Here is a 19,842-nt window from a genome sequence, read left to right on the forward strand (position 1 = left end):
TACAAGGACCGATGAATTATTAATAGATAGACCTCATATAAGGGGAAAAAAATCGGAGTAAAAATATGCAATATTAAGAATGAGAAAGGAAACATCATAGATACCCAGATATAGGAGGGATTAATGGAGTCATATTCAAACCTTCCAGAGAAGGCAATGGCACCCCACTCCAGTACTCTTGCCTGGAAAATCCCATGGACGGAGGAGCCTGGTGGGCTGCAGTCCATGGGGTTGATAAGAGTCGGACACGACTGAGTGACTTCACTTTCACTTTTCACTTTCATGCATTGGAGAAGGAAATGGCAACCCACTCCAGTGTTCTTGCCTGAAAAGTCCCAGGGACGGGGGAGCCTGGTGGGCTGCTGTTTATGGGGTCACACAGAGTCGGACACGACTGAAGTGACTTAGCAGCAGCATTCAAACCTTCAGAATATTACGTGTTATGCCATGATGTCAAAGTTGGAAATTGAGATAAGTGGATAATTTTATAGCAAAATATAAATTAGTAGGATTGATCGAAGAAGTGGAAAACTTGAATTGACCAGTTCTCCATCAGGGATTGAAAAGGCAATTGAAAGCTGATCCTTGAACAAAGCAGCATAGCAGATGGTTTCACAGCTGACTTTCATTTAATTTATAAACAACATCGTAAGTTTTTAAAAAACTCTATTCTGTGTTACTGAGGATGCAAGACTACTCAGTGCATTCTGTGAAGCACACATACTTTTATCCGGAATAAAAATACTACTTCCCTGGCAGTCCAGTGATTAGGATTCTGCCCTTCCACTACAGGGTGCACGGGTTCAATTCCTGTTTGGGAACTAAGATCGCACAGGTCCTGCATCTTGGCCAGAAAAAAAAAAAAAAAAAAAACTACCAAAAAAGATCAGTCTTGTTTCTAGAAATGCAAAATTTCTAAATAAAATATTAGCTGATAGAATTTAGGTATGAAGTAACTGACTAATTATACATTTTGACTCAATAGGATATATTGCATCAATGCAAAGATCATTAGTATTAAATTTGTTAATATAATAGATAGTATCTTTGGAAGGAATGATGCTAAAGCTGAAACTCCAGTACTTTGGCCACCTCATGCGAAGAGTTGACTCATTGGAAAAGACTCTGATGCTGGGAGGGATTGGGGACAAGAGGAGAAGGGGACGACAGAGGATGAGATGGCTGGATGGCATCACCGACTCGATGGATGTGAGTCTGAGTGAACCCTGGGAGTTGGTGATGGACACGGAGGCCTGGCGTGCTGCAATTCATGGGGTCGCAAAGAGTCGGACACGACTGAGCGACTGAACTGAACTGAACTGAACTGATCAACAAATGAAACAAAGAATATAGTAAGCCATCAGTAGCTGCTGAAAAGGCATTTCATAGAGTTCATTAAGACCATTTCTAACTAATACGATACTGCAAATCAACTAAACTGCAGTTTTTAAATAGACCATTTCAAATTTTTTAAATGTAAGCAAATTAAGAATAGAAATTATAAAAAAGACCCTAAATGGCAAAACATTAATATATATAAGGACCCTGACATAGATGGTCATATCACCTTTATATTCAAATTGCATTTAGAGATTCTAACAGATGCATTAAAACAGTAAAATTAAGTAACTGATATTAATATTGGAACATAAGAGGTAAAGTTACCAGATTTTCTAGTGTGTTTAGAGAGTAGCCAAGGAAGCTGAAATGGAACAGTGAAGGAAGTATGTCAACTATTCTGTATAGAATATTGTAGTCTCTAAATCAGATTAATATAGTATGGGCATAGACAGATCAGTTAGAAAATATGTATAGAAATATGTGCAGATTTAATAAAGGGTAAAGATAATGTTATAATTCAGTAGGAAATGGATTCAGTTCAGTTCATTTGCTAAGTCATGTCTGACTCTTCGAGACCCCATGGACTGCAGCATGCCAGGCCTTACTGTCCATCACCAACTCCTGGAGTTTACTCAAACTCATGTCCATTGAGTCGGTGATCCATCTCATATCATACTCTGTCCAACCATCTCATCCAGCCATCTCATTTTCTGTTGTCTCCTCCTCCCGCCTTCAATCTTTCCCAGCATCAGGGTCTTTTCAAATGAGTCAGCTCTTTGTATCAGGTGGCCAGAAGTATTAGAGTTTCAGCATCAGTCCTTCCAATGAATGCTCAGGACTGATCTTTAGGATGGATTGGATCTCCTTGCAGTCCAAAGGACTCTCAAAAGTCTTCTCCAACACCACAGTACAAAAGCATCAATTCTTCGGTGCTCAGCTTTCTTTATAGTCCAACTCTCACATCCATACATGACCACTGGAAAAACTATAGCCTTGATTAGACAGACCTTTGTTGGCAAAGTAATGTCTCTGCTTTTTAATGTGGTATCTAGGTTGGTGATAACTTTCCTTCCAAGGAGCAAGTGTCTTTTAATTTCATGGCTGCAGTCACCATCTGCAGTGATTTAGATTATGTAGTAAATGGCACTGATACAAATGTCTGCCCATCTGGAAGAAAATAAATCTGGGTTCCTGTCTTAAGATAACCTCCTGATAGATTAAAGCCTTGTTTAAAAAAAATTTAAGGCTATTCTGTAGTTTTAGCTCTATAAATTATGGTGAAGGAAACCTTAAGATTAGAAACTCAGAAGCTGTTATAAAATAAGAGATGTGTCTGATTTTATTAAAAATTAATACTTTTAATGATAAAGCATACCAAGAAAGTTAATAATAGTTTTGATTGTAAGATAAGCATAGACTAATGGAATAGCATAGAGCCCAGAAATAATGCACACAGATGTGATCAATTAAAAAAAAATTCATCTTTATTAAGGTATAATTGACAAAAATTTATATTTTTAAGGTGTATAATGTGGTGGTTTCATATAAATATACATTGTAATTACTACAATCAAGCTATTAGCATTTGTTACTTCACATAGTTAACTTTTTTTTTCCCTTGTCAACCCCTACTCCTTCCCCTCTGGCAGCTGTCTGTTCTCTATTTTTTTGAATCTGTTTCTGTTTTGGTTTTTAGATTACACAGACATGTATTTGTCTTTATCATTCTGATTTACCTTACTTGGCATGATACCCTCTAGGTCCATCCATGTAGTCACAAATGCAAGATTTCATTCTTTTATGGCTGAGTAGTATTCAAGTGTGTGTGTGTGTGTGTGTGTGTGTCACATATTCTTTATCTGTTCTGTTTATGGACTTTAAGGTTGCTTCCATATTTTGGCTGTTACATTAACATTTTTGGCTGTCAGGTTCTGCCTCTTGTAAAGGTTGGCAGTCAAGAGTGGAGTTTTGGGGCTTCCCTGGTGGTCCAGTGGCTAAGAGTCCATGCTCCTAATGCAGGAGGCCTGGATTCGATCCCTGGGCAGGGAACTAGATCCCACATGCTGCAACTAAGACCCAGTGCAGCCAAATAAAATACATACATACATACATATATATATATATATATATTTTTTTTTTTTTAGAAAAGAGAAGAGGTTTGTTTCCTATGGACCTCCATCTCTTCTGTACTCAAGCCATAGTTAGCCTTCAGGGCTACTAGATGTTCTGGGGCACTTTTTCCCTTTGCAGAACCCTTGGCCTGGAGAGCCCAGTGTGGAGCTTAGATCCTTTACTCCTTAGGGAGAAACTCAGCAGTTGTGATTATTCTCCTTTTTGTGGGTTGCCTGCCCAGGTGTGTGGATCTTGACTATATTGCACCTCTGCTCCTTCTATCCATTTCACGGTTCCTTCTTCATGTCTTTAGTACTGAAAAATCTTTTCTGCTTGCCTTCAGGTCATTCTCATCTGTAGTTGCTCTGTAAATGGTTGTGATTTTCATGCGCAGGTGAACTCAAGATCCTGTTTCACTATCTTAGTAAAGTATCCCTGGTCAGATGTTTTTGATGAGTGCCAAGACCATTCAGTGGGGAAAATGGTTTCTTCAAACAGTCTTTTCAAGAAAGGGTATTGGGCAAACTTTATATTCAGAAGCAGAAATACAACATTGAATCTTTACCTTACCCAAACATACAAAAATTAACTTCAGTGGATCAAAGGCATAAACATAAGAACTAAAACACTTAGAAGAAAGCATAGAGGGGAAACTTTGTGACATTGGATTTGTCAGTGATTTCTTGGATATGACAGTAAAAGCACAGGTCACAAAAGTTAATAGATAAATTGAACTGTATCAAATTAGAAATTATTGTGCATCAAAGGACACAGGCAAGAGAATGAAAAGGCCACCTATGGAATGGGTAAAAATATTTGCAAATCATATATCCAATAAGGAGTTAAATATCCAGAGTATATAAAAGATTCCTACAGTTCAACAACAAAAAAGCAAACAATTAGATTAAAAAAATGACTCAGGTACTTGAATAGACATTTCTCCAAAGAAGATATATAAATAAATGGCTAACAAGCACCTGAAAAGATGCTCAACATTACTAATTATGGAAATGCAAATCAAAACCACAGTGGGGGGACTTCTTTTGTGGTCTAGTGGCTAAGACTCTTGAACTCCCAATGCAGGGGGCCAGGTTCAGTTCCTGGTCAAGGAACTAGATCTCACATGACACATGAGAATTAAAAAGATCTCATGTACCATAACTAAGACCCAGCACAGCCAAGTAAATGAATGAAATATATATATATATATTAAATTTTTAAAAAGAATCACAGTGAGATACCACCACAATTGAATATTAATCAACCTGGGAAAGGAAGGAAGTTCCTTCCCATGCTATAAAATCGATAAATTTTGAGGACATTATGCTAAGTAAAATAAGCAAGACACAAAGAAAATACTGTATTCCACTTGTGAAATACCCTGACTCATCAAAATTGTAGAGACAGAAAGTAAAATGGTGGTTGCCAGTGGTTGGTGGGAGGAGGAGTGGAGAGCTGCTGTGTAATGCTGTAGAGTTTCACTTTGCATTATGAAATGATTTCTGGAGATTGATTACCCAACAGTGTGAATATACTTAATGCTGCTGAACTGTACATTTAAAAATGATTAGGATAATAAACTTATGTGTTTTTCATAAACTTAATAGGCAAATAAGAGAAGGGAATGACAGAGGCTGAGATGGTTGGATGGCATTACTGACACCAAGGACATGAGTTTGAGCAAGCTCTGGGAGAATGTGAAGGACAGGGGAGCCTGGAGTGCTGCAATGCGTGGGGTCGCAAAGAGTTGGCCACAACTTAGCAGCTGAACAATAATAGATAAATAGTAAGTTTGAAAAAAATGGTTGCAGTATGGAAGACAGGATTCCTTTTACAAGAAGAGGTTATCAGCCCAACTGTAAAAAGGGCAAAAGATTTAAAGAACAGTTAAAGAAAATTAATAAATCTAGAAGGCTACAAAATTCATGAAAAGACACTCAGTTTCGTCTCACAGGTTGTCAAGGTAATGCAAATTAAAGAATCTCATGCTCCACTGACTGGGCAATGCAAATGAAATACTAGTGAAATATGACAACACACCCATCAAATGACAAAAGTTAAAAAAAAACACAAAAACTAATATCTGTTGCTAGCAGAGAAAATGGTGTTGCTGTGCAGAAAATAGTATTCCCTTATGAGTAGAAATATGAGTTGTTATCACATTTTTGGAAAGTAATCTTGCAAACTCTATTCTTATAAACTGGCCCATGTAATACAAATACAAATATAATGGTACACCCATTGCATTTACATGGATTTTTAAATGACAGAATATGGAAACAAAGGAAATGCCTATTATTAGAAGATTGATTGAGTGCATGTATCCATGTGTGAATGCATTTCACAAATATCCATGAAAATTTTGACTTAAGAGTTTCTTTTTAATATTATTGAAGAAAATAAAACATTACCAATATTATTGATATTATGTGTCTCTATCTATATTTGTATATGATGTATATGGAACTATATTGAAACATACATACAGATTTTATAGTGCAAGTCTGCTGGTGATAAATTCCTTCAGCTTTTGTATGACTAAAGATGTCTTTATTTTGCCTTTGTTTTCGAAAGATGTTTTCCTATGTGTGGAATTCTTAGTTGATGGTGTTCTTTCAGTAAACTCTAAAGATGTTGCTCCTCTGCCTTCTGGCTTATATGTTTCTAGTTTACATTATGGATCTTTTGGGGCTGCTTTTAAGATGTCCTTTCTGTTACTTGTTTTTGATATGCCATGGTATTATTTGTTCTTATGTTTTGTGTTGCTTCAGTTTGGAGGTTTTTGGTTTTCATCAAATTTGGTCTTTCCCACCTGAGTGATGCTCTTGTTTAATTTTCTCAATCTTTATATTTCAATTTGGATAGTTTCTTTTACTGTGTCTTCAAGTTCATTATTTTTTTGCCTTGTCTTATCTGCTCTTAATCTCATCCATCGTATTTTTTCACATTGGTTTTTTATTTTTTGGTTTTTTAACATTTAGAAACTTGATTTTGGTCTTGTCTCCCCTCCCTTCCAGTCTCTCATGTCTCTTATCATTTGTATCCTTGATTCTGTCTGTCTTATTTCTAGATCTCCTTTTTTTCCCTCCCCACTGAGGGTCAGATTTTCCTTCTTTCTGTATTTTAATAGTTTTCTTGGATGCCAGACATTTTGATTTTTACCTTGTTAGAACATCATCTTTGTTCTGGGACACAGTTAATTCTTTTGGAGCAGTTTGACCCGGTAATGCTTGCTTTTGAGCTTTTTGAAGACAGAACCAAAGTAGTCTTTTCTCTAGGAATGATTTATCCCTTGTACAAAGGCAGTGCCCTTGTGAGTACTCTTATTTTATCCCCTCTGTATTGTGAAATCTTTCAACTCTGGCTATGGAAACACAGACAGACCTGTGGTGGCTTTGAGAATTGTTCTACCTACCCTTTTCCTGTAGTTCTTTTCACTGCTTGGGGTAATTTAGTCACAGGCACGTGCTCATCAGTACCTGGATGAAAGCACAACGGTCACCCTTTAGGAATCTCCAGAGTTGACTGACTTTCTTTTCGGTTCTTTACTTTCTCTTACTCACCTTGCGTGCATGCTCAGTCACTTTAGTCATGTCTGTTTGTGATCCCATGGACTGTAACCTGCCAGGCTCCTCTGTCCATGGGATTATGCCAGCAAGAATTTTGGAGTGGGTTGCCATTCCCTCCTCCAAAGGCTCTTCCTGACCCATGGATTGAACCCAGATCTCCTGAGGCTCCTGCATTGGCAGGTAGATTCTTTTTTTTTTTTTTTTTTAATTGAAGGATATTTGCTTTAGAGAATTTTGTTGTTTTCTGTCAAACCTCAACTTGAATCAGCCATAGGTGTATATAGATTTATCCCCTCCCTTTTGAACTTCCCTCCCATCTCCCTCCCCATCCCACCACTCTAGGTTCATACAGAGCCCCTGTTTGAGTTTCTTAGCCATATGGCAAATTCCTGTTGGCTATCTATTTTACATATGGTAATTACTCTTTCCATACACTCACCCTCTCCTCCCCTCTCCCCCGTCCATAAGTCTATTCTGTGTCTGTTTCTCCATTGTTGCCTTGTAAGTAAATTCTTCAGAACCATTTTCCTAGATTCTGTGTATATATGTGTTAGAATATGATATTTATCTTTCTCTTTCTGACTTACTTAATCCTGTATAATAGATTCTGTGTTCATCCACCTCATTAGAACTGACTGAAGGGCATTCCTTTTTATGGCTGAGTAATATCCCTTTGTGTATATGTACCACGGCTTCTTTATCCATTCATCTGTTGATGGACACCTAGGTTGCTTTCACATTCTATTATAAATATGGCAGGCAGATTCTTTACAAAAGAGCCACCCGAGAAGCCCATTACTCACCTTACGTATATATGTGTTAGTTGTTCAGTTGCGTCCGACTCTTTGCGACCCCATGGACTTTAGCCCGCCAGGCTTCTCTGTCCTTGGGATTCTCCAGGCGAAAATACTGGAGTAGGTTTCCAGTTCTTTCTCTAATTACTCACCTTGGCCTCCCTGAATTTCCAACTTTGTCTCTTCAGCTCAGAAAGATCACCAAAGTCTGTTTGGGTTTTCTTCTGCTTGTACTATAGACTAGAAGTTCCCTGCAGGCAGTAAATTGGGGCAGTCACCTTGTTTTTATCTTCTTATGGATGGATCAGTGTCCTGCAATGTCTGTTGTCCAGTATCTGTGTCTGAAAAACCATTATTTTATGTATTTTTAAAATTCATTTCTTACTTCAGTTCAGTTCAGTTGCTCAGTCGTGTCCGACTCTTTGTGACCCCATGAACCACAGCACACCAGGCCTCCCTGTCCATCACCAACTCCTGGAGTTTACCCAAACCCATGTCCATTGAGTCGGTAATGCCATACAACCATCTTATCCTTTGTTGTCCCCTTCTCTTCCTGCCCTCAATCTTTCGCAGCATCAGGGTCTTTTCAGATGAATCAGCTCTTCACATCAGGTGGCCAGGTATTGGAGTTTCAGCTTCAACATCAGTCCTACCAATGAACACACAGGACTGATCTCCTTTAGGATGGACTGGTTGGATCTCCTTGCAGTCCAAGGGACTCTCAAGAGTCTTCTCCAGCACCACAGTTCAAAAGCATCAGTTCTTCAGAGCTCAGTTTTCTTTATAGTCCAACTCTCACATCCATACATGACTACTGGAAAAACCATAGCCTTGACTTAAACGGACCTTTCTTGACAAAGTAATGTCTTTGCTTTTTAATATGCTGTCTAGGTTGGTCATAACTTTCCTTCCAAGGAGTAAGTGTCTTTTAATTTCATGGCTGCAGTCACCATCTGCAGTGATTTTGGAGCCCCCCAAAATAAAGTCAGGCACTGTTTCCCCATCTATTTGCCATGAAGTGATGGGACTGGAAGCCATGATCTTAGTTTTCTGAATATTGAGCTTTAAGCCAACTTTTTCACTCTCCTCTTTCACTTTCATCAAGGGGCTCTTTAGTTCTTCTTCACTTTCTACCATAAGGGTGGTGTCATCTGCGTATCTGAAGTTATTGATATTTCTTCCAGCAATCTTGATTCCAGCTTGTGCTTCCTCCAGCCCAGCATTTCTCATGATGAACTCTGCATATAAGTTAAATAAGCAGGGTAACAACATACAGCCTTGACATAGTCCTTTTCTTATTTGGAAACAGTCTGTTGTTCCATGTCCAGTTCTAACTGTTGCTTCCTGACCTGCATACAGGTGTCTCAAGAGGCAGGTCAGGTGGTCTGGTATTCCCATCTGTTTCAGAATTTTCCACAGTTTATTGTGATCCACACAGTCAAAGGCGTTGGCATAGTCAATAAAGCAGAAATAAATGTTTTTCTGGAACTAGAGGATAAATCTGGTGCTTGTTACCCCATTACAGTTGGAAATGGGAGTAATTGGCTAAGAGGGAAAAGATTATTCACCCTCACAAGGAAGTGAGAGGTGGGTGTGAAACCCTCCCCTATATGTAAATTAAAAATGGAAAATATTAGCAATTATTTTAATTTAGTTTTGGGGTTTTTTGGCTGTACCATATATCAGGTGAGATCTTAGTTCCCCAACCAGGGATCCAGAACCATACTCCCTGCCTTAGGAGCTTGGAGTTCTATCCACCTGACTGCCAGGCAAGTCCCAGCAATTATTTCATGCTATGAAAGCAAGGAGCATGGCTTATTTGATATTATGTAGTAATGTGATATTTAGAAATCATGACTTAATCAACATTAACTTCACAGTGATTCCTGTTGTATTTTGTAGGTTGTAGTGTAATATTGGATTTATTAAAATGATTTGGTTTGATAGAATATATTTACTAATGTGTTAATATTTCAGCACATTTGTGTTTTAAAATAAATGTACACAATTATAAATGTGCTGATATTAACACATTAGTAGATTTAAGGGACTAGATCTGATAGATAGAGTGCCTGATGAACTATGGACGGAGGTTCATGACATTGTACAAGAGACAGGGATCAAGACCATCCCCATGGAAAAGAAATGCAAAAAGGCGAAATGGCTGTCTGGGGAGGCCTTACAAATAGCTGTGAAAAGAAGAGAAGCGAAAAGCAAAGGAGAAAAGGAAACATATAAGCATCTGAATGCAGAGTTCCAAAGAATAGCAAGAAGAGATAAGAAAGCCTTCCTCAGAGATCAATGCAAAGAAATAGAGGAAAACAACAGAATGGGAAAGACTAGAGATCTCTTCAAGAAAACTAGAGATACCAAGGGAACATTTCATGCAAAGATGGGCTTGATAAAGGACAGAAATGGTATGGACCTAAAAGAAGCAGAAGATATTAAGAAGAGGTGGCAGGAATACACAGAAGAACTGTACAAAAAAGATCTTCATGGCCAAGATAATCACGATGGTGTGATCACTAACCTAGAGCCAGACATCCTGGAATGTGAAGTCAAGTGGGCCTTAGAAAGCATCACTACGAACAAAGCTAGTGGAGGTGATGGAATTCCAGTTGAGCTATTTCAAATCCTGGAAGATGATGCTGTGAAAGTGCTGCACTCCATATGCCAGCAAATTTGGAAAACTCAGCAGTGGCCACAGGACTGGAAAAGGTTAGTTTTCATTCCAATCCCAAAGAAAGGCAATGCCAAAGAATGCTCAAACTACCACACAATTGCACTCATCTCACATGCTAGTAAAGAAATGTTCAAAATTCTCCAAGCTAGGCTTCAGCAATACATGAACCGTGAACTTCCAGATGTTCAAGCTGGTTTTAGAAAAGGCAGAGGAACCAGAGATCAAATTGCCAACATCCGCTGGATCATCAAAAAAGCAAGAGAGTTCCAGAGAAACATCTATTTCTGCTTTATTGATTATGCCAAAGCCTTTGACTATGTGGATCACAATAAACTGTGGAAAATTCTGAAAGAAATGGGAATACCAGACCACCTGACCTGCCTCTTGAGAAACCATTCTAAAGGAGATCAGTCCTGGGTATTCTTTGGAAGGAATGATGCTAAAGCTGAAACTCCAGTACTTTGGCCACCTCATGCGAAGAGTTGACTCATTGGAAAAGACTGATGCTGGGAGGGATTGGGGTCAGGAGGAGAAGGGGACGACAGAGGATGAGATGGCTGGATGGCATCACCGACTCGATAGAGGTGAGTTTGAGTGAACTCCAGGAGTTGGTGACAGACAGGGAGGCCTGGCGTGCTGCAATTCATGGGGTCGCAAAGAGTCGGACACGACTGAGCGACTGAACTTAACTGAAACATATTAAACAAAAAAGTTCTATCAAATCAAATTTAAAACTGTTTAAGGGCTTCCCTGGTAGCTCAGATCATCCACCTGCAACACAGGAGATGTGGGTTTGATCCCTGGGTCGGAAAGATCCCCTGGATAAGGGAAGGGCTACCCACTCCAGTATTCTCGCTTGGAGAATTCTGTGGACCTTGTAGTCCACTGGGTCACAAAGAGTCAGACACAACTGATCAGCTTTCACTTTTGCTTTCAGGCTCTAAGTCTGGTCAAAGTCTCAACCTGGGATAACTTTGTTGCCTAGAGAATATAGTTTTACACTGTGTAGTGACCTTGGTGATTGAAGCTCAGGGTGGTAGTGAGGGTGTTTTGGCAACTAATGGGTAGAAGAAGCAATGTTGTTATCTTGCAATGTACAGGACACCCCCAGCTACAGAGAATTATCTGGCCTAAAGTGTGAGTGGTGCAGGGTGGAGAAACTCTGATACAAAGTGATTATCCAGGTATATTGCTAGAGTACCAAACTGTTTTATTTATATCATCTGTGGGGGTTGTTGCTAGTGTGAAAATGGTTTCCATCTGAATTCTTGTTCTTTTCAATTCCAATTCTAGCCTAAGGGTTAATCTTTTTAAAAGAAAAATAGGGAATGTAAATACGTAAATGAAATAACCTGATGTTTTTTAAACCCTTTCATCTACCTCAAAAAATGAACTTGGAGAAGGGGGAAAAACAGCAAAAGTAGTGGAGAAACAAACTTGCATTGACTCACAGGTGTCAATTTTAATAAAATGATTATTTATTAGTAGGTAAACTTCCAGTGTTGAAATTGAGTTGTGAAAATAACCTCAGTGTATTTGAGAATATATAGTTTTGTAGGGCACTACAAAATTCAGTTGTGAAATTGAATTGTGAGAATAGGTCAGTGTATTTGAAAATATATACTTTTGTAGGACAAACTTATAAACATGTATACTTCTTATTTTACCTTTTATTTTAATAATTTTTCATATATTAGCACTTTTATAATTAACTTTTCTGGCCAATTTTTCTGTAGGTGTTACCTCATTTGGAAAGCCTTGAGAAACAGGAAAACATTTCTAACAAAATGTCATCTTTTCGAAGTCATTGTCCACATTTGGATTCAGTTGGTGAAATAACTAAAGAAGATTTAATACAAAAATCTCATGTAAGATAGAGGGCTTTTTTCCCTTCCTTTAAAAAACCATATTCATTTTTCTCTCAAACGTGGGTTTCTTTTTTTTAATAAATTACTACAATATCCTGTGTTCATGAATCCAGATTTTTATGTATGAACTTAATGAATGTCTGTGTTTGGCCGTGTTAATGGAATGGTGATGTTATCTCTGCGGTCTTCTTCGCACAGGGTTCTTGTCAGGATTGTAAAGTCAGAGGACCAAACCTTTGGGCATGCCTGGAGGTATGTGTGTGTTTCTTCTTAAAAGTTTGATATTATAAAAATTTATATCTGAATAAGGTGAACTAGATTTTTTTGATACAAGATTTCATAAATGAACATACTTTAAAAAGATTGTTATTGATAATAAAAATTAAACTTTGGGTATTAACTTACAGTGCTTTTTGCAGAGTTTAGTAAATCACTAAAATATTTTACACTTTTTATTAGAGGTGACATATCTTTTAGTTTAAAAGTATTCTGATTATATTCTTTTGTGCCTGGTACCTTGTGGTTAAAATAACTAAGTTTGGAAGTCATTTAATCTTAAAGTTAAAATGTGATCAGAACTTCATTGTAAATGTAATTGTAATGCTTATTATTATAAATTTACATGTAATAAAATGCCTTATTTTCCTTTTTATATATTTATAGAATAGGTGTTCATATGTTGGCTGTGGTGAATCACAAGTGGATCATAGCACCATACATTCTCAGGTATGTATACAGAAAAATTTCATGCCAGACATTTTTTAAATATAGCCTGAGGAAAAAGAAAAACAAATACAACATTATTAATTCAAGTTGTCATTCAAAATTTTGTCCTTTTATTCTTTTTTTTTAATAAACAATGAGTTAAATCTTAGCTTATAAAAAGATGGGGACAGGAATTGCTGGAAAGGTCAAAATTAGGTAATATGAGGTGGTAAGTAAAAGAGCAGTGATTTAAGAAATGTACCTCCAGGTGTATGGGTGATCCCTGGAAATATTAGGAGGATATGGAAGTTGAAGTCAAGACTAGAAGTCTAGGCTTATGACAGAGCCTGACTGACTTCAAGGCTCAACTCATATACCCTTTGCTCTACATCCTCCTTACAGGAGTCTCCTGTCTACATCACCTTGGTGGTTTGGTGCTTGTGTGTAATTCTGGGATGCTTCTTTTACAGATTAGATAGAGCTCCCATTCCAAACTACATTTCTTGAGAATGAACCATCTTTTTCATTTATATTTATCTCTACAGCATCAACTATTCTTGACAGGGTTCCTAAAGAAAATTACTTAAGACTCTTAGGCATCTTCATACATAATTAATTTACTTCTCTTTGGTGCATCTAGAATAGTGGTGTTATATGCCATTCTTGGGAGAACTGAGAAAATGGTCACTCAAATCATTTTCTGTAGGGCATTATTGTCTTGCAGAACTCCAGATGAGAAAGGCGAGAATTTCACGTATCCAAGATCATATATTCCCTATTGCTTGAGCTCTTTTGTGCTTTAATTCACGTCATTTGTATTCTTTTGCCATTCTGATGTCCTCGAACACTTACTGTGCTATTGTCAATTTTCTTGTGTCATGATTACTTGCTAACTGCAAAGCAGACTCTCATAATAACTCTTTGTTTATCTTTATAATGAATAGTGGTGAAAATAATAGAATAATTTTTGTAGTAGGCTTGGATATTGTTACTATTCGCTATGCTTTAGCAGTAGTGGTTTATCTAAGTAATGTTTATTTGGTGCTCTGCTTTAAATCTTCTCTTTTGAATATATTGTTATTCATTAAAGGCCAGCAGTTTATCTTCTATGATCTTTTGAAAGGCTTTCAACTATAACTAATTTTTATTCCTCTTCTCTCTCTCTCATGAAATTATTCAGGAGACAAAGCATTATCTAACTGTGAACCTTACCACCCTTCGAGTTTGGTGTTATGCTTGCAGCAAAGAAGTATTTTTGGATAGGAAATTAGGAACTCAGCCTTCATTACCTCATGTAAAACCACTTCACCAAATACAAGAAAATGGCGTACAGGTAATAATTTAAATCCATGGAATTAAAATATTAAATACTTTCAGAAGAGAATTACAGAGTTTGTCATGCAGCTGAAATTTTAAAGAACCCTACTTCACCTTTATTTTACCAGGTTTCCATAATGTGCCTTTTTTTCCTCAAATGAGACATGGAATCTGGCCTTTTTTCTTTTGTAGAATGATAGATCAGGGTAAAATTGAATCTCACACGTGTCTATAGATGGAAAAGCACCTTATAGGTTTTAGAAACTTAAGCAACTAGGCTCTAGGAAAGATGATGGGCCTTCTTTAATAGGCCCTGATTCAACTATCTTTTCCTCATTTCCCTCCCTGCTTCACTCCCATGCCTATTATTGTGAATGTTTTACTAATTTATTGAAAACCAGATAGAATATATTAAAACTTAACATCAATCTTTGACTACAAAATATGTGTGAACTTGCAAAGATTGCTCACTTAATTTTGAGAATTTTCAGGTTCTATAAAAATAGGAAAGGGAGGGACTTCATGGCAGCCCAGTGATTAAGACTCCATGCTTCCACTGTGGGGGGCATGGATTCGATTCTTGGTTGGGGAACCAAGATTCCACATGCCTTGCAGCGCCCCAGAGAAGAAAATAGGAAAGGGAAATGGAAAAATAAGAGTAGTTGGTGTCTACTTATTCTAATCATCATTTGATCTGTTTTAGTTAACACATCAGTGAGGTTTTTTTCCTGTGTGAGGTTTTTTTCCTGTGGGTTACAAAAATTACAGTGTGTTTCTAGAATTGTGTTCTTTGATGCCAATTCTTAAGATTTTTTTCTGTTGTATCTTTGTATTACATTCTGATGGTAGAAATTTGTGATAATAAATTTGTTTGCCTCCCATATAATGTAACTTAAAGTGACTAGATTTTAGACAAGGTATACTTGTTGCATTTCTAGTTTCACAGTTGAATGACTCTAGTTCATAAATCAACATCACTATTTCTCCCCTGATACCTATTTATCATCCAGAAACACGTTTTTTGGTTTTGTTAATGCCATGGTAGTTTGAAAAGAACTTTGTGTGAACCCTCTTATACTATTAACAAAAACGTGATAATTAAAAGTTTAATCACATGAGGAACTGGTAACAATTTTTATATTAATCAAAGAATAAGTACAGATAGTTCACAAAGAAGAAATACAAATAAAAACACATCAAGAAAATAATCATCACTAACTAAAGAAAAATGTTAGAGCAGCCATCTGCCATTTCTACCTGATAGATTACACTTGCAACTCTCTTTTTTTAAGCAGTGACTTTTTAATATATATATAACTTATTTATTCATTTGTTATTTTATTTTTGGTTGCACTGGGTCTTCATTGCTATGAGAAGCCCACGCACCACAGCGAAGAGTAGCCCCCGCTCACCACAACTAGAGAAAGCCTGCGCCCATAACGAAGACCCAGTGCAACCTCTTAATGAATGCTGAATCTGGTTGAATAAGAATACTGATACTTTTCTGATAGCTTGTAAATAACTTTCTGGTGAGTTATTTTTATGACACATAAAAGACATGAATTTAAGTTCATACAACTTCCCAGTTATCTTGTTGTTACAGAAATTGCTGAGAAGAAAAAGTTATTTGTACAGATTTCTTTAGTGATATAAAATTTATAGACTATGTGAACCCAATTCATCAGAACATTAATTACAAGTTAGCAATATTGGAAATCAGTCAAATGTCATTAAGGTTTTTCAAACAGTATTCTAGGAGGTAAGATTTTGAACGATTTTTTTCTAAAAACTGTTCTGCTGCTGCTGCTAAGTCACTTCAGTCGTATCTGACTTTGTGCAACCCCATAGACTGCAGCCCACTAGGCTCCTCTGTCCATGAAATTCTCCAGGCAAGAGTACTGGAGTGGGTGCCATTTCCTCCTCCAATGCATGAAAGTGAAAAGTGAAAGTGAAGTTGCTCAGTCGTGTCTGACTCATAGCGACCCCATGGACTGCAGCCCACCACGCTCCTCCGTCCATGGGATTTTCCAGACAAGAGTACTGGAGTGGGGTGCCATTGCCTTCTCCGAAAAACTGTTCTACTTCTCTGTATATCAATACAACAAAGTAAGAATATAGGCCTTCCCAAATGTCTAGTATCTACAAATGCCAGGAAGGTAAAGTAAATGTATAAAGTGGGTAGGTGTGAGTACATATGCATGCCATGTGGAAGAGGAATAGGCTGTAAAATTTGAGAACCAGAGCACGTGCTGAGTTGCATTCTGCTGTTCAATTTCAGCCTCCCACTGATTTTTGCTAACTGGGTGCAATGTACTTTGAGCTTCTTCTATTAGAAGAAAACTTGTAAAATTTGAGTGTTTTAAAAAAAATTTAGTTGGAGGATAATTGTTTTACAATATTATGTTGGTTTTTGTCATGCAGCAGCAAAATTTGATTTTTTTATGTGAGCTCTCCCAATGTTTAAAATGTTGGCTCAAAAGTTTTGTTTTTGTTTAGGTGTTTGGCCTTTAAAAAAAAATTTTTTTTTTATTTAAATAATATGGACTGGCATTTGACCATCAAGTCACCAGTTGCAACCTCTTAAGTTAATCCAATTCTCAGGAATTAATTTTGGAATTTTAGAAAATATTTAATAAAACTATTTCATATGCATAAAAGGATAGAAAATAACTTCAGTAACAAGTATCAGGAGAGACTGTAGAAGTCTACAGACCAGTTGAGTAAAAAATTTTCTAAAAATGTAACCTAAGGATTTGTTTAAGCCTGCTATCTTTTCTGTTATCAAGGATTTTAAAATACCCAGTAACACAACATTAAAAACTCCTCTGGTTGCTGTGTTTGATGATCTGGATATAGAAGTAGAAGAAGAAGATGAACTTAAGGCAAGAGGTAAAATAATTCTCCGATATAACACACTCCTTTGTATGCCATTGCCCATTTCTGTAGGGAACTATATTGTGAAAATTTCAAAGTCTAGAGGTGATAAGATAATTATAAAAATAAATTCTAGGAACCAAACTATTTGTTAATGCTTTTTTTTAAAAAAGTCACCAGTTTGTATAATTAATCAAGGAGCATTTTAAGTTCTAACTTTTTTTATTTACTGCATTATGCATCATTTGAAAATACCAAGGAAATATCCTTTTGTTTTTAATGATGCATGAGTGAAAGTCATGCTAGTTGGCAATATTTGATTGTAAGAAATCAATAAAGTAATTGTATTATTTAAAAGCTGAAATTTTACCTAGAAAAATTATTATTTGTAAAAAAAGCAAACTGACAGTTTTGATACTTGGTTTCTCTGGCATCACTTTACTAAAGCCCACAGTATAAACTATCTGTATATATAGTTTTGTACAAACTTTTATATTTTACAATTCATATAAGGGAATCTTAGCCCTTTAAGAGTATATCTAAATAATTTTCTGAAAATTATCACTTTGGTGTAAGTCTGATCCCTCTTTGAGTTGTTCAAGTTGTTGCTATTTGTATTTCTATAATGTATTTTGTATTTCCTTACCATAGCTTAGGAACCATAATAATTACCTAGTTATGTACTTAGTGAACACTCATAAAGTTGAGTCATTGAATTATTGAATGATGACATAACATAATTTTTCTTAATAGGTCTTACAGGTTTGAAAAATATTGGAAATACTTGTTATATGAATGCAGCTTTGCAGGCTCTTTCTAACTGGTAAGTAGATAAATTAATTTTGTTAGTATAGTTGTTTAAAGTTATTCTTGGAGCAGAAAACCATGATGCTATAGTATGCTTAGAAAAAAAAGAGAAGTGAGAGAGGGAAAAGAAATATAATAGTAATAATGAAAAGTTAATAATTATATTTAGTCTCCCTAGCCAACAGGATCCCATTAATCCCTTGCTGTACCTCTTCCTCACCCTTCTCAACACATGAAATGCCTTCACATAAATTATCTGGATTAACTAAAACCTAAATGTACAAATATTCCTGAAAAAGTTTTCCTCTTTCTTGTTAATTAACTCCTAAGGTAGAGTAAGCAAGAAACTGAATTGGGACATAATCCATTGTTGTCCCCATAGGGTTACTACTCTGTGCCTGTGGTTTCCTAAGAATGCTGGTCCTGGCTTAGCTCCTAGGGAGTTGTATGTCTTTGAGGAAGTTGTTTGTTTTTACATCTAGAAAAGGAGGAGCTTGAACTAATTCCTCTAATCACTTTTCATTCAGAGATCCTAGGAAAATATTTTATATTCTTCTGTAGGTGGACAGTCTCTAATAAAGCAGTTAGGGTTTTTTTGTTTGTTTGTTTTCCCTCAGTCTTAGTCCTGTGACGAGGTAGATGCAGTATGAAATGTTCTGTAGATGATCCACCCAGGGAAGAGAGGGAAAGTCATAGAATCAAGTTCTGAGGAACCCTAATATTTAGACACCTGATTAGAGCAGAAAAAAATAATAAAGAGGGGAAAGAGTTGCCAGAGAGGAAAAGAAGAAAAGTAGAAAAGTGATCTGACAGCATTGAGGTCTCTAATATTGTGGGTCAAATCTGCTGATGTGCTCAGCAAAATAATGAGGAAATGAATGTGAAGCTGTAAAAGGGAGCAAAGAAATAATAGATACAGTGCTTTATTTGTCATAGTTCATTGAATGACTAGAAGTCAATCAGTATTAAGCTTTGACTCGATTCTAAAATTTCTTTTTTTTTTTAAACTAGCCCGCCTTTGACGCAGTTTTTTCTTGATTGTGGAGGACTGGCTCGAACAGATAAGAAACCAGCTATTTGTAAAAGTTATCTCAAACTGATGACAGAGCTCTGGCATAAAAGCAGGTATATACTTATTATATTTTCTTTATTATATTTAAACTGAATTTTGTAAATATTTGCACGTGCATTTATAGAGACGTAAAAAGTAGAAGAGAGACAGATTGCAGCATTCAATTTTGGCTACATTACATTTGAAAATGAATATCCAAATGAAGTGTCTGGACTGGAGATAAAATGTTGAATTGCTGCAGTGGCTGTTACACTTAGGAATTTTGTAGACATTCTCACAATGCTAAAATCAGACCATAGAGACATATATGAATGTTTATTTTTCTGCTTATATTTATTTGCTCTAAGTGTAGCATTAGATGAGTAATTGTCTGCTATAAAGTTTTTTGTATTACAACTTAGTCATTTATCCCTATTGAGTATTACCTGGCTCTAATATTTCCAAGTTCCTTACTCTATAGCTAGAACTTGCCCTTAACTGCTATGTTTAAGTTTCTTTGCTCTGAAACTATGAACTTCATATTCTTAGAAGTTTACTAAACTTCAGAAGTGTCATAGTACAGGATTCTAAATGATTAAATCTCTTATGGTTTACTTTTCATTTTTGTTTCCATGGGTATTTGATAACTGGTTTAAAATTTTTATTTAGGTGGTGTACTAGATATCCTTATCTTAATTTTGCCAGGCATTTTAAGTAATTA

General features: G+C 36.4%; 1 protein-coding gene across 5 annotated transcripts in view; it reads left to right on the forward strand.

Annotated features, from left to right (window-relative positions):
* Window positions 1-19,842, forward strand: part of USP33 (ubiquitin specific peptidase 33) — a 59,330-nt gene that overhangs the window by 11,531 nt on the left and 27,957 nt on the right. For all 5 annotated transcript variants that reach the window (XM_027536839.1, XM_027536838.1, XM_027536840.1 and 2 more), the window contains 7 exons: window positions 12,236-12,367; window positions 12,566-12,619; window positions 13,031-13,093; window positions 14,253-14,405; window positions 17,176-17,278; window positions 18,017-18,086; window positions 19,082-19,195. In XM_027536839.1, coding sequence (XP_027392640.1) covers window positions 12,287-12,367; window positions 12,566-12,619; window positions 13,031-13,093; window positions 14,253-14,405; window positions 17,176-17,278; window positions 18,017-18,086; window positions 19,082-19,195 — 638 coding nt within the window. In that variant the 5' untranslated portion in view covers window positions 12,236-12,286. Of the gene's footprint in view, window positions 1-12,235; window positions 12,368-12,565; window positions 12,620-13,030; window positions 13,094-14,252; window positions 14,406-17,175; window positions 17,279-18,016; window positions 18,087-19,081; window positions 19,196-19,842 lie in introns of those variants that run through there.

Source organism: Bos indicus x Bos taurus, chromosome 3 (genome assembly GCF_003369695.1).
Source record: "Bos indicus x Bos taurus breed Angus x Brahman F1 hybrid chromosome 3, Bos_hybrid_MaternalHap_v2.0, whole genome shotgun sequence".
NCBI lineage: Eukaryota > Metazoa > Chordata > Mammalia > Artiodactyla > Bovidae > Bos > Bos indicus x Bos taurus.